The sequence below is a fragment of the Solanum lycopersicum genome, chromosome 11, assembly GCF_036512215.1.
Source record: "Solanum lycopersicum chromosome 11, SLM_r2.1".
Lineage (NCBI taxonomy): Eukaryota > Viridiplantae > Streptophyta > Magnoliopsida > Solanales > Solanaceae > Solanum > Solanum lycopersicum.
Window position 1 is genome coordinate 34,971,666 of NC_090810.1, and position 12,936 is coordinate 34,984,601.

The 12,936-nt window shown below is 35.7% G+C and overlaps 1 protein-coding gene across 1 annotated transcript; it reads right to left on the reverse strand.

Annotated features, from left to right (window-relative positions):
- Positions 1 to 4,865: 4,865 nt before the first annotated feature.
- LOC138339374 (uncharacterized) lies at positions 4,866 to 6,009 on the reverse strand. Its single transcript, XM_069290968.1, has 3 exons — positions 5,904 to 6,009; positions 5,395 to 5,537; positions 4,866 to 5,228 (listed from the first exon to the last, which is right to left on the reverse strand). Exons 1-3 carry the CDS (start codon positions 6,007 to 6,009, stop codon positions 4,866 to 4,868), a joined length of 612 nt encoding a protein of 203 aa, XP_069147069.1.
- Positions 6,010 to 12,936: the final 6,927 nt, after the last annotated feature.

A 12,936-nucleotide genomic window follows, 5' to 3' on the forward strand; every position in this document is an offset into this window, starting at 1 on the left:
CAATAGAGTTTATTTTCTTCTCAACTCTTATGTTGTGCCATAGAGATTTAAAGTTATGTGTGTCCTTCTAAATGTTTTCCTTGTGTTCTAGGAAGATTAATATGAGAGGGGTGGTTTTAAGGAGGGTTGAAGAGAGGAGGGTGAATGAGGAAGTTCATGCTCAAGTTGAGCAAGTTCTTCAAGGTGGACAAGGAGTCCAACTCTCACAAGGTTTCCATGGTGATCAAGTCCCTATTGTGGGTGGAGGTAATGATGTTCTAGTAGTTCCTATGGACATGACTAATGGGAAGATTAGAGAGGTTTTACTTGCTCTAGCCCAAGCCATGGGTAAGATTAGAGAGGCTTTAATTGCTCTAGACCGAGCCATGACAACCCATGTGACTCGAGTGAATGCTTCAGAGAGCATCGTGATTACTATATTGAGAGATTTTGTGAGGATGAATCCTACTATATTTCTTGGATCTAAGGTGGAAGAGGAACCCCTAGAGTTTCTTGATGGTGTGTACAAGGTGCATGGGGGTGACTTCTAGATAGAAAGCGTAGTTAGCTTCGTACCAATTGAGGGATGTTGCTCAAGTGTGGTACACTCAATGGAAAGATAAAAGGTTGGTTGATTCGGGTCCCATAAAGTGGGAATATCTTAAGGTGGCTTTCTTAGAGAAGTACTTTCCCCGTGAGAGGAGGGACGTGAAATTAGAGGAGTTCATTAACCTCAAGCAAGGAAATATGAGTGTTGAGGACTACTCTTTGAAGTTCACTATGTTGTTGAGGTATGGTCCATCTTTGGTTTCTAACCTTAGGAATGAGATGAGTAGGTTTATGACCAGTGTTGCCGACATTGTGAAAGAAGAGTGTCATAAGGTCATGCTCCATAGTGATATGAACTTGTCTAGGCTTATGGTGAATGCTCAATCCATTGAAGAGTCCAAACTTGGTAGGATTGATAGAAACTTGAAGAGGAGTGGATCCAATGAGCAAAACCAACCTACGTTCAAGAGGAGGGCTCCAAACAATGATGTACCTAGTGCCCTAAGGTCAAACTTGAGAAGGGTAGTGGTTCTAAAAATGGTAAGCCTACATGTGCTACTTGTGGGAAGAAGCAGTATGGGAAATGTCTAGTTGGTATCGTGAATTGCTTTTTGTTTGTGGTAAGGACGGGAATAAGGTGAGGTATTTTCCTTCTATTGCATCTAGAGGAAGAGAGGGCAAGCAAGTTCCTCCAAGTGTTTTGGAGGGTGATGTTCCAAGAAAGAATCGCTTCTATGAACTCCAGGCTAAAGGATCAAATCTGGATGATAATGATGATGTTGGTAAGTTCATGTATTTTTCTCTCTTTAGTGTTATGATTTCTTTCTAAGAGGGGGAGTATAGTGAGTAGTAGAGTTGTGATTGTTGTCTCTTCTCTTCTCTTCTATTCAAGTTTGAGAATTAGAAAGTCATAGTAGCATGTTGCATTGTGTTTATGAGTCTTGTTCAAATTAAATTTGATTGATTCCTTGAGTTCTGCATCTTATGAAATTATTATTATGTTTTAAATTGAGTTTACATAACTTTGTCTCTTATATTGTCATGCTTTCATCATAAATTACTTAAGATTTGCATTTTTGGAAGATAGAGCATACTTTAGTATATTGTTGGCAGCTCACGGTGAAACTTTTGGAATTTTGGCTAAATTGTACTTTTGTTAAAGGTGGTTGTATGGTGTTTAGAATTGAGTATATGAGCATGTTAAAGTGTTGAGAATGAAGTTTCTCCTAAATGAAATGACGAATGTGAATCTTATTGCATGATGAGTCTAGATTAGTTTCTAGCTTCTAATTGTGTTTTGAGTCCCTTAAAATATGTGAAATTTGTGTTCTTCCTAAATTGTGTATTATGTATGGTTTTGTATAGTATGTTCTTCTAGTTTTGAATCTCTACTCTTGTAAGTGATGGAGAAATGCAAATATCATTCGAGGACGAATGTTTTCCAAGTAGGGGAGAATGTAACACCTCTAAAACAACATAGGTGAAAATAGAGGCTAACGAGTGTGTCATGATGTAATAAGGCCCTAAAATGGTCAATAATGATGTTAGGAGGCAGTGTCTAAAGTTTGGAGGTTAAACGTCCAACAACGTTCATGACGTTCGAAAGGTTTGCCTTGAAACGTGTTTGTGTGTCTTAGTGTGTTTCGTCAAGTTTTACGTGTTTGTTTTGTATGAAATTGATGTGAGAGGTCTAAGCAGGCGTACAAATATATTTGAGTTGGAAACATTTGGGTACAACTCCGTAAGGACAAACCAATGGTCATTGAAGAAGGACCCAACGTGTGAGACAAGCTGCCAAAGCCAGCCCCAAACAACGGAGGCAATCGATGCCCAGTAGGCTGGTCGACGCCCCGTGCATAGGTTGGCACTTGGTGGTGGGAGATTAAGCTCCCAACTAAGACACTCTGACCAAGACAACGGTTGCAAGCACGGCCCATAGTCTGGTCAACGCCCCGTGAATGGGCCATTGTCAATGGGTGAACAATTTTCGTAGGCTCACAATTTAATGTAGGGCTGAATTGGAAAATTCACCCCACATTAAAATAAACATTTGGGAGGTTACCTAGTGGGTTTTCGGTATTTCAAATTGGTTTAGAAATCTTAAACACTTAGAAGAATTCACTTTTCAAAATCAAAACACCCAAATACCAAAACTAATTCTGTAGAACTCCATTGAAGCTTGAAGGGAGAATGATCTTAAATCTTAGATTCGCCATCAATTCTTCTAAATATTCGTGGTTTTGTCATGACCGGAATGTAGACCCCAGAGGAGATCGGCGTTGTTGACCTATTAGAGGTTGCAGACAAGCCTATATACGTCATTCTTACTTCATCTAGATTAATTTTAGCGGAAAATTTGAACTTTTTGTTTTCTTATTTCATGCTAAACATTTTAAACTTAACATCATAGACGTTAAAAAATCAACCATCTAATATAGAGAAAATCAAATGAAAGAAACAATTCATAATTGCATTAAACGTATTCTTGCAAAAACGGCACCAATACAATGTCTGAAATGAAAGTGGAAAGAAACACTAGTGGAACATGCTCCACTAGCAAAATCCTACTTCTAAGATAGATAATAACGGTAGACATCCTCGAACGCATGAGGGACTACGAAGTCTGGATGAAAGCTCCATATCCGGATAGCTGCAACGTCAACCTGTAAGCTCTAGTGTCCACCTGTGGCTGCACCTAAAAATATAGGGTTGTATGGGATTAGCACACACTTGTACTAAGTATTGGTATATGCAAGAACACACCAAAGGTATGCATGAGTAAGAATATCTCTTTTTTAACAGGATGATTTATGGAAAGTCAAGTCAGTAGACTTGCCAAATTTTGGACTAGGAAAGTTAGTGGACTTGCCAAATTTGGATTAGGAAAGTCATGCAATGAGAGTAACATGCATCATCATACGTATCATATTGCACACAGCACATAATCTCTTACACATAGCATATAACATATTGCATATAGCACATAACAATATTGCCTTTAGCACATTACATCTTTCATATCATTTATTCATACGCCATGAGACTTTGTGATCATGGACTTGACATCTAGACTTCCCAAAAATGAGGTCTCAACATATGGGACCTCAACTAGGGAGCCTTCTTCAGCAAACACATAGTATGATTCATTCATTCATACGTACTTCACTTCATACAGTCATAAGCTAGTGTAGAGACCAGTTATACCTAAGATGTAGTTTAAGACTTTTATCGTGTTCGTTGTGCAATAATCAAAAATGACCTAGTGTCATTACTTAAGTCTAGCTCACCTCTTTATTATCCTATCCTAACACCTTTGGTATCATTCATTTCTTTATGTGCATCATTTAAGGTTGGACTCATTCATTCTTTGGGAACTTTAACTTTAACCAACATAGATCATGTGAGAATCATGAAATCCAGTGTCTCCCCCACACTGAAAAGAGCTCTAATAACTGGCCAAGTGACCCAAAACATGCTAGCGTAAATGGGAATTGAGCCTCGCCAGATCCCTATATTCACATTATAGGTTCGAAGACTAGGAGATATAAAGAGACCCATACCCGGCATGCTGTATAGTCTTATCTAATGAGAGTTATGTGAACTTCCGCCCTTTCCGAAAGAAAGCATCAGCGCTCATAGCTAGTCTATCGGTGCTCAGTATGCATTTCCATTACATTCAACTCATACGTCATGGAAGATGGCTTCTAGTATAAGGACATCATATCTCAATAGATGATTTCTCATCTTATTATTAGTATTGAGTGTGTTAATCTCAATACTTTCATTAGCGTGTTCATAGAGACTGGCCTCTTCATTAACTGTACAGTCTCAAAGGTGAGTACGTTTTGGTAACACTCACTTAGGCTCATTTGAGATTGCTCTCATCTTTTACATTAGCCACATATCATATTGTCACCACAATTATTAGTATTAGCACATTTGCTCTTCATAATTACTCACCCCTTTTTACGTGAATGTTCATTTCATCATATGCAAGTGCACTTGGCCATTTAGTGTGTTTCACACTCTTACTTAACCCTTCTAGGGATTTATCATTTCATTGTTCATATCATCATTTCATTACATACATCTTAGGTTCACTTACTTATAACGTATGCTAGATTTATGGGTCTATACATACAGGCTATGAGTCTTCAATCATAATTCGTTTAAGTGATTCATATCTTCCTAAGATTATGTGGAACATTTCGCGTAATGCCAGTTAGATCATAACATAGTTACTATACACAATCAAACAATCGCAATAAAGAATGGAGAGATAAGGTAACATAGACTTAAGAGTAGGAAGTCTAATGTCAAGAGCTGAAAAGATGGGGCTAGCAGGATCTCATATCGGTCTCGGCCTCCCACGTAGCACCTTCAACAAGATCATTCCTCCACAATACCTTCACTATGGCAATGTCGTTGTTCCTTAGCCGCTTGACCTGTCTGTCTAAAATCTCTACATGTACCTCCTCATAGGACAAATTTTCATCAACCCCCAAACCTTCAATAGGTAGAATTGATGCTGGATCACCTAGGCACTTTTTTAACATAGAGAAATGAAAGACTGGATGAACAAAATCTATTTCCGCAGGAAATTCCAACTCATAGACCACCTCTCTCACACACTCTAGGATCTCATATGGCCCAACATACCTCGGACTCAACTTTCCCTCCCTGCCAAACCTCATCACCCCCTTCATAGGTGATATCTTCAAATAGAACTGGTCACCAACATCAAACTCTAAGGGTCGTTTTCTATTGTATGCATAACACTTATGCAACCTCTAGGAAGTAGCCAACCTGTCCCTAAAAACCCTGACCTTCTCTTAGGCCTCATTAATGATCTCTGGACCCAGTTACCCTCAGCATGTTCTCAAATGTCTGAATGGTGTGTTCTGCTTGCCCATCAGTCTGAGAATGAAAGGCAGTACAAAGCTTCACCAGCATGAAAAAACTCTTCTTGAGGGATATCCAGAAAAGTGAAGTGAAATGAGATCCTCTATCTGAAATGATAGAAAAAGGAATCCCATGCCATCTCACAATCTCATCAATGTAGAGTTTCGCATAATCCTCGGCTCTGTAAGTAGACTTCAGAGGGATAAAGTGGGCAGACTTAGTCATTTTGTCCATAATAACCCATATGGAGTCATGATATATCCTAGTCTTCGGAAGACCAACCATGAAGTCCATATTAATAGCCTCTTATTTCCAAGTCAAAACCTCAATAATCTGAGTAAGACCTCTAGGCTTAAGATGTTCTACCTTAACCTGTTGACAATTAAGATACTTGGCCACATAATCTGCACTGTCCTTCTTCATTCCATACCACCAATAGATCTATTTAAGATCATGATACATCTTGGTGGAACCTGGATGTATGGAGTATCTGGAACCATGGATCTCTGCAATGATCCTAGTACGCAAATCATCCACATCTAATACACAGCCAGTCCTGATACCTAAGTATGTCGTCATCTCCCAAACCAAAAGACACATTCATCTTAACCAGCATTGTGTCCTTCAGCTCCATCAACACAGGATCAAGATGCTGACCCTACTTGACTTCAACTACTAAGGATGATTCAGAACTAGGATGAACGGAAACACTACCACTAGTAGAGTCTACTAACCGTACACCAAGTCTGGCAAGTCTATGTAGATCTCTCACCAACTATTTCTTTTCATCGTCAACGTGGGTTGTACTTCCAATTCTCATCCTACTCAAAGCATCAGCTACAACATTAGCTTTAACTGGATGGTAGTGAACGTTCATGTCATAGTCCTTCAACAGCTCCAACCATCTCCGTTGACGTAGATTCAAATCTCTCTGTGTGTGAACACATATTAAAGACTCTTGTGGTCTGTGAACACATCCACATGCACTCTATACAAGTAATGCCTCCTTAATTTTAGTGCAAACACCACAACTGCCAACTCCGGGTCATGAGTGGGATAATACTTTTCATGAACCTTGAGTTGTCTGGAAGCATAAGCTATCACCTTACCACCTTGCATAATAACACAACCCAAACTAACCCTATATCCATCACAATACACAGTGTAATTCTCACCACACTTAGGCAAAGTAAGCACCTGGGCTGAAGTGAGTCTATCCTTGAGATCCTGGAAACTCTTCTCACAAGCCTCTGTCCATTCAAACTTGGACTTCTTCTTATTCAAAGTTGTCACTGAGGAAGCAATGGAATAAAAACCCTCCACAAACCTGCAATAATAACCATCCAATCCCAAGAAGCTACGAATATTTGTAGGACTAAGAGTATTTGGTCATATCATATCATATATTTTATATGTGTTTAAGATTGTGTAGGCAGCTAGAATCATATCTATTATCGTCCGTGTAAAGGACTATGTTTATGTTGTTACTCAGAAGAACGCCCCTGTAAATGTCAATATTTGGTGCAAATTGTAAATCATTTGTGTTTTTGTTCTGTTTGATAGGGTTGTAGGTGTGTAAAGAAAAGTGAGATGTTTAGGGAACCTCTAGTGTTCTAGAGTTCCAAATTTTGCGATTAGTGATAAGGTTTTAGGTATTCAAGTGAAATTATCATGAATTAAGTAGAATAGCTAGAGGACTCATAAAATGATAGAAGCTTATATTTTTTATTTTGTTCTTGTTGTTACTCAGAGAAAAGTCCCTGTAAAATTAATTTTTTTTGCAACTTGTAAATCATCAGTGGTTTTATTCTGTTAAGTAACTTTAACCTCGGTGTAAGTAAAAGTGAGAGATTCAAGGAACCTTTAATTTTCTAGAGCTCGTAATTTGCAATCAAAAGACTTGTTCCAGTGAATTGGGCTTGACTAGAGAATAATAGATTTGGAGGATTCATGAAACCAGCCCAATCTAATACGAAGTTGAAGCTTAGTTGATCAATAATATAGTTATATTTTTCAGCCGATGTAGGTTACTCATATATAAAAAGTTGGGGGAATTATGAGAAAATAACACCATTTTTCTGAATATATTGATTAGATAGTATAGTAGTTTTTTTTTCTGGTACATCCTTTTTATTTTGAATTAATGCTCCTAAAAGTAGATCCATAATTTTTGAAATTTTGAGTTGCATGGAGTTTTAAGTTGTGTATTTTAGCTGAGCATGCAATTTATTGGATCATACTAGTGTATCTCATTTGTTCCCAATCACCAAGTATCTTTGGACTATTGGCTATTGCATAAAAGGTTTGCAGACTTTTATGGACGGGAGAAAACTACCAAGATCTCATCAAGCATAATATCAAGCTGTCGAGACATAAAAGAAGAGAAGAGTATACGAATTTGAAGCAAAAACATACTACATGAAGCAAATGTTCCTCTTAAGAATAGTTAATACATTTCTTTTCATATTTTGCACAAGAAGTATATGATTTTGACTTTCTATCTACAGATTTTGAACCCTCTTAATATTATTTTATATGAATGTTTATTATTGTAGAGGTATTTAGTAATTATTAGTAGTGTATATTTTTAAAAATGAATGAAATGATTTTACAAGAAAAATTTTATCAACAAATTTAATGACGATTTGGTTGTTACTGTATAAAATGTTGGTGATGGATTAGCAACGAAAAATTTAGGTGGAAAATGCGGTGGCTCAAATAAGAAAATATTTTGTGACGAATTAGTGGCATAAATTTCATCGCGGATTTATTTTAAATGATGAAATTAATTATGAAATTAGTGACTAGCTATATAAGTATAACGACCGACCAGTCCATCACTAACAAGTTGCAACGAAAATTGTTTGTCTCTATTACGTCGCTAAATTTGCGACGGAAATCATATTTTTGTCGCTAAGAGATTACTAATGAGCAAAATATCAACAACCAACAATCCATCGCTTATCCGATTTTGTGACGAAATAATATAGATTAGCAACAGATTTCGTCAGTCACTAAATGCTGATTTTTTTGTAGTGAATGGTTTGCGCGTAATCTTTCCAGCAAGACAATATTAACAAGTGGGTATATCAATTTTGGTGAAAAAACATAAATGTCTTTATTTTGAAAACTATTCACTCGATCTTGCCCTTTGTGACCTAATCTTGCATCCGTTGTAATAACATCAATATCATTACTAGTTGAGCAACATGTCATTAAATAATGGTCAACATAATAGTCATAAGTTGAAGGATTACAATCTAAAACGATCAAAATGATCATAACATAGTTGAAAACCATATAAAACATTATCTAGAGTTATTCTATCACCATTATGCCTAAAAATAAATAAAAACCATTATCTAAAAGAACAGCCACTACAAAATAATCAAATTTGTGGTGTGTAAAGCACGTCATGCAACATCAAAGAACGACCACAACACAAGTCTACTTTGCAAGGGACCATCCATTTGACTCCGGGTTTCATATTATTTCCCACGTAGATCCCCCTTGATTTAGATTAAAACTCAATGAAATTCCACAAATGCTTCTCGATCTCGACTCACATGGTCGGTGGATCCTAAGTCTACAGTCCACATAGGAAAAGATTCAGTTAGTAAAGGAGTTCTAACAGCATATGTTGCAATTAGACATGCGTTCAAAAATTCTACCTTTTTGGCTCAGTATGTTTACGAGCAAAATGCCCCAACATTTGGTAATTGTAGCACTTTATTTTCCCTGACCTTAGGGAGAACACTATCCACTTCACTATGGGCACCAACACAAGTTGTGGTGCCCTTCACGAACTATGAAGGTATCTATGAAGGGTGCCACAGATCAATGGAGGGTTGGTGACCTCTCACTTGCCTCTCTTTTCTAAATTTCTTGATTCTGGGATGTTACATTCAACCAGCTTTGGAATATTTTCAAATTGTTCCTCCATGGATGAAGCATATATCACTACTGTTAGCATGACCATTAAGGACGTAGAAGAGTAAAATAGAATGTCACACAAGTTGATATTAAACAAACTCATAGTACGTGATGCATGTGGAGATGATTCACTAGTTGAATCATAGTTCTTCTTCGTGGTAGAGTTCTTGAAACCAAAAATCTCAAGTAGAACTGAGTTTTTTTATCTTGTCAGCAACACTGCTTCTTTCTTTTGAGGCATTTGTGGGGGACTTTGATCTTTCTATAGTTGAACACCCAAAAATAGAATTGGCTGTAAAGGACAATCGATGTGTTTGTTGTCATAGAAGAGTTGCCTTGATCTTCGTAACATATCCAAAACTCAAAGGTACACCAAGTACTCCTTATACCTTCAATGGAGAACATGGAGCTGGCAGTTGATTGAGCGTTGGTATTTTTGGAAGTCATTTCAACATTCTATGATGTTTTGAAAGTTGAGATTGGAGGTAGAGATTGACTCGTTGTACCAAAATTTGACTACAAATTTTTTGAAATATATGGACAATACATCAACCATAAATAAACCATGAAGAAACAAGAACTTTTATTGATGAAATGATATGCGTACAATTGGACTTATTCCTAGATTATTCTCTCCTAAGATTTCTTCGTGATTCGAGGGTACTAGTGATGTACTTCTGCACTACGATGATATAAATCTCCTTGAAATTTATTTTATCTCCATTGACCTTTGTGAATATTCTGAATTTATACAATCTTTCATATGTCTCTTTGAGGGGATATAATACTCATTATAAATATATAATCTAAATCAAACAAATTTTGTAGAGTCCAACAAAATTTGAGTATCTACGAATGACCCTATCGACATAGGAGTAGATTAAGGGAGACGGAAGGGGTGTCACTCGACAGTACTACTTCATCGGAAAAAAAATGCTAAATAGGTTTATACAGTTAAGATACAAAAGTGGATATAACGATTATATATTATAAGTGACACTCCTTTAGTAGAGAATGCATGTAGCCTACATGGTTTTGTGTTGAAGAATCATAGTGAATGTTTCAGTTTCAAACATACACAACCTTATTTTTTATGTGTTTTTTTTCTTTGGCCTTCTTTATTAAGTACTCACTCTGTCCCTAATTACTTGTCTTTTCTTTTTCATATATAGTTGCCCTAATTACTTGTCCATTTTGACAAATCAAGATAAAATAATCTTTTTTACCTATTATGCCCTAATTAATTAGATTGAAAAAGGTAGAACTTTTTGAAAATCTTATATTTTCATCAACTTCATAATTAATAGGGGTAAATTAGTAAACTCAATGTATTAATAAATGTTTTCTTAATAGTGTGTCAATTTAAAAGTGAATAAGTAGCTAAGGACAAAGAGATTAGTAATTATTTGGTGGTTTGTAAGGACATATATATATATATATAAAGGGTGATATCCTATGGCAGACGCAAGATTTTCATAAAGGGTCATCAATGGTTAAAGGAAGAAAAACAAGTAACTATAATATGAGCCTAGCAGGGCTTAAACACACAATTATACAGAATTTTTGCAACCTCTAAACTACTAGACTAAACCTTTTACTTTTATCAAGAAGTGTTTAAATTTATATATATATATATATATATATATATATATATATATATCAAAATTTGAGCTTTACCAATATTGTAATTTTTGACGAAAGAGTGTCGCTTGTCACCCATTGGCTATGATGGGTTCGCCCCTGGTGACATCGCTTACGATAAATCATGCATACGTGACAGTATTAACACCTAAGTTATATATTATTAGTTTAACATGTGAAAAGTAAATGTCTTAAGTCATTGCTGGCCACTTAAAGTTGTCCGCATATTTGATTTAAACACACATTAATTCACAGGTGTTCCTATTGAACACCTCTGTTGTTCAAAATATGTACCTAGTAAATACATTTTGATGACATGGCATCATGGGTGTAACATACACCCTTCAAAGCGCGTGAATCAAAAAAATTTAACTAATAATCCAATTAAAAAATGACATATCAACATTTAAAAAGCCAAGCAAAAATCTAAACAAAAAAATCCTTAACAGTGTCTTCTTCCCCAATATCAAATCTTTACCCTCTCCATTTCCTCACCAGCCAAATTCTGTCACCGCCGCTATTCCATTTTTTCTTCTAATATAATTTCCATCATCACAAATATTGTCGTCATTATTGTAGTCGGAAAAGTGCCCATTAAACAAATGACTGTCCAAAATAGTAAAAATCGGAAGAGTTGATTGATACAAATATGAAAATTCTAACCTTATAAAATATATAAAAATTCAAAAGAGATGAATTTGTAAGAGGGAATTTAATCCAAAAAATAAAAATTAGATTGAGTCGGAAAAATAGGTGAACCTCCATTTTTTCCGGCAAGATACTACAAATCGAGATTATTATTTTTTTTTGAAAATTATTAAAAAATAAAACCTTGAAGAATCCACAAAATAAAAAATATCAACATATCTTAATTAATGTTTGAAGAAAACAATGAAATCGAAGATTACATTTATGGTGTTGATATCAATCGCTATATCGGAATAAAAGGAAGAGGGTATTCATCCGCTATGGTGTTGATGACATAAATATTAGAGTGAAAATACTCATCACTCACTAGCGATCACCATGTGGAGACGAAATGTGGTGGCCGGTCGGTGGGTTCTATCGGGAATGTTTTGGATAGTTGGGTTGGGCAAGTTTATGTTTGGTTTTCTATTTTTTTTTCTTTTAAAATATTTTCTTATATTATGTTTTTAAATAATTTTTCTGTACTCAAATGACATATGTCACAATTTAATTAGTCAATGTGTCATGTCATCGCAAGTGTATCTCACACATTTTTATTTTTTGTGTGATAGTAAAAAAATGTTTAAAAGGTATCAACTTGAAGTAGTAGAGGTGTTTAATCATTTAAAATTTATTAAATATAAATTTAAAAAATGCTTTCGGATTATATTGAATTCATAAATATATTAATCCAAATAAATATTGTGGATTGATATAATTGAGTTAAATATTTAAGTCCAATAAATATGAATTTAATTAAAATCTAAATTAATTAATTTGGTCTACATTGGATGAACCCAATTTGGTAAACCCGGTCTGATCTCATTCTAGAGCCCATCTTGGCGCCACGCGTGCAGATGATGTGGCATGCCAAGTCAAATAAGAAAACCAATAGTCATGACATGTGTCAAAGATGACAAGTTCTCTCCATAAAGTCCAAATGCCATGTCACTTAAATATCATTGATTGAACGGAATCCTATTCCAATCGCAACTCCTTTATACTAAAACTAGAAATAGGGGTCCTCATAATTCAGAAAAGAGACAGAAAATTCTAAACAAGAAGCTGGAGAAACTCTGTGGTACAAATGCCATTTAATTCTCTACAAAGCTACAATTTAAGAATTCAAGCATTCAAGTTCAAGAACGATCAAGATCAAGACCATCGAATTCAAGAACAAGCTTGAAGCCCTTGAATTCAAATAAAATTCAAGATCAAGATAAAGTTCAAGTTCAAGTTCATCAT

What these genes read in the sequence shown, in the direction of transcription:
- LOC138339374 (XM_069290968.1), bottom strand. Translation starts at nt 6,009, where the DNA reads ATGACGACATACTTAGGTATCAGGACTGGCTGTGTATTAGATGTGGAT. An exon ending in CAGATACTCCATACATCCAG is followed by an intron (nt 5,538 to 5,903) that starts GTTCCACCAAGA and finishes CTATCATTTCAG; the next exon opens with ATAGAGGATCTCATTTCACT. An exon ending in CATTTGAGAACATGCTGAGG is followed by an intron (nt 5,229 to 5,394) that starts GTAACTGGGTCC and finishes TCACCTATGAAG; the next exon opens with GGGGTGATGAGGTTTGGCAG.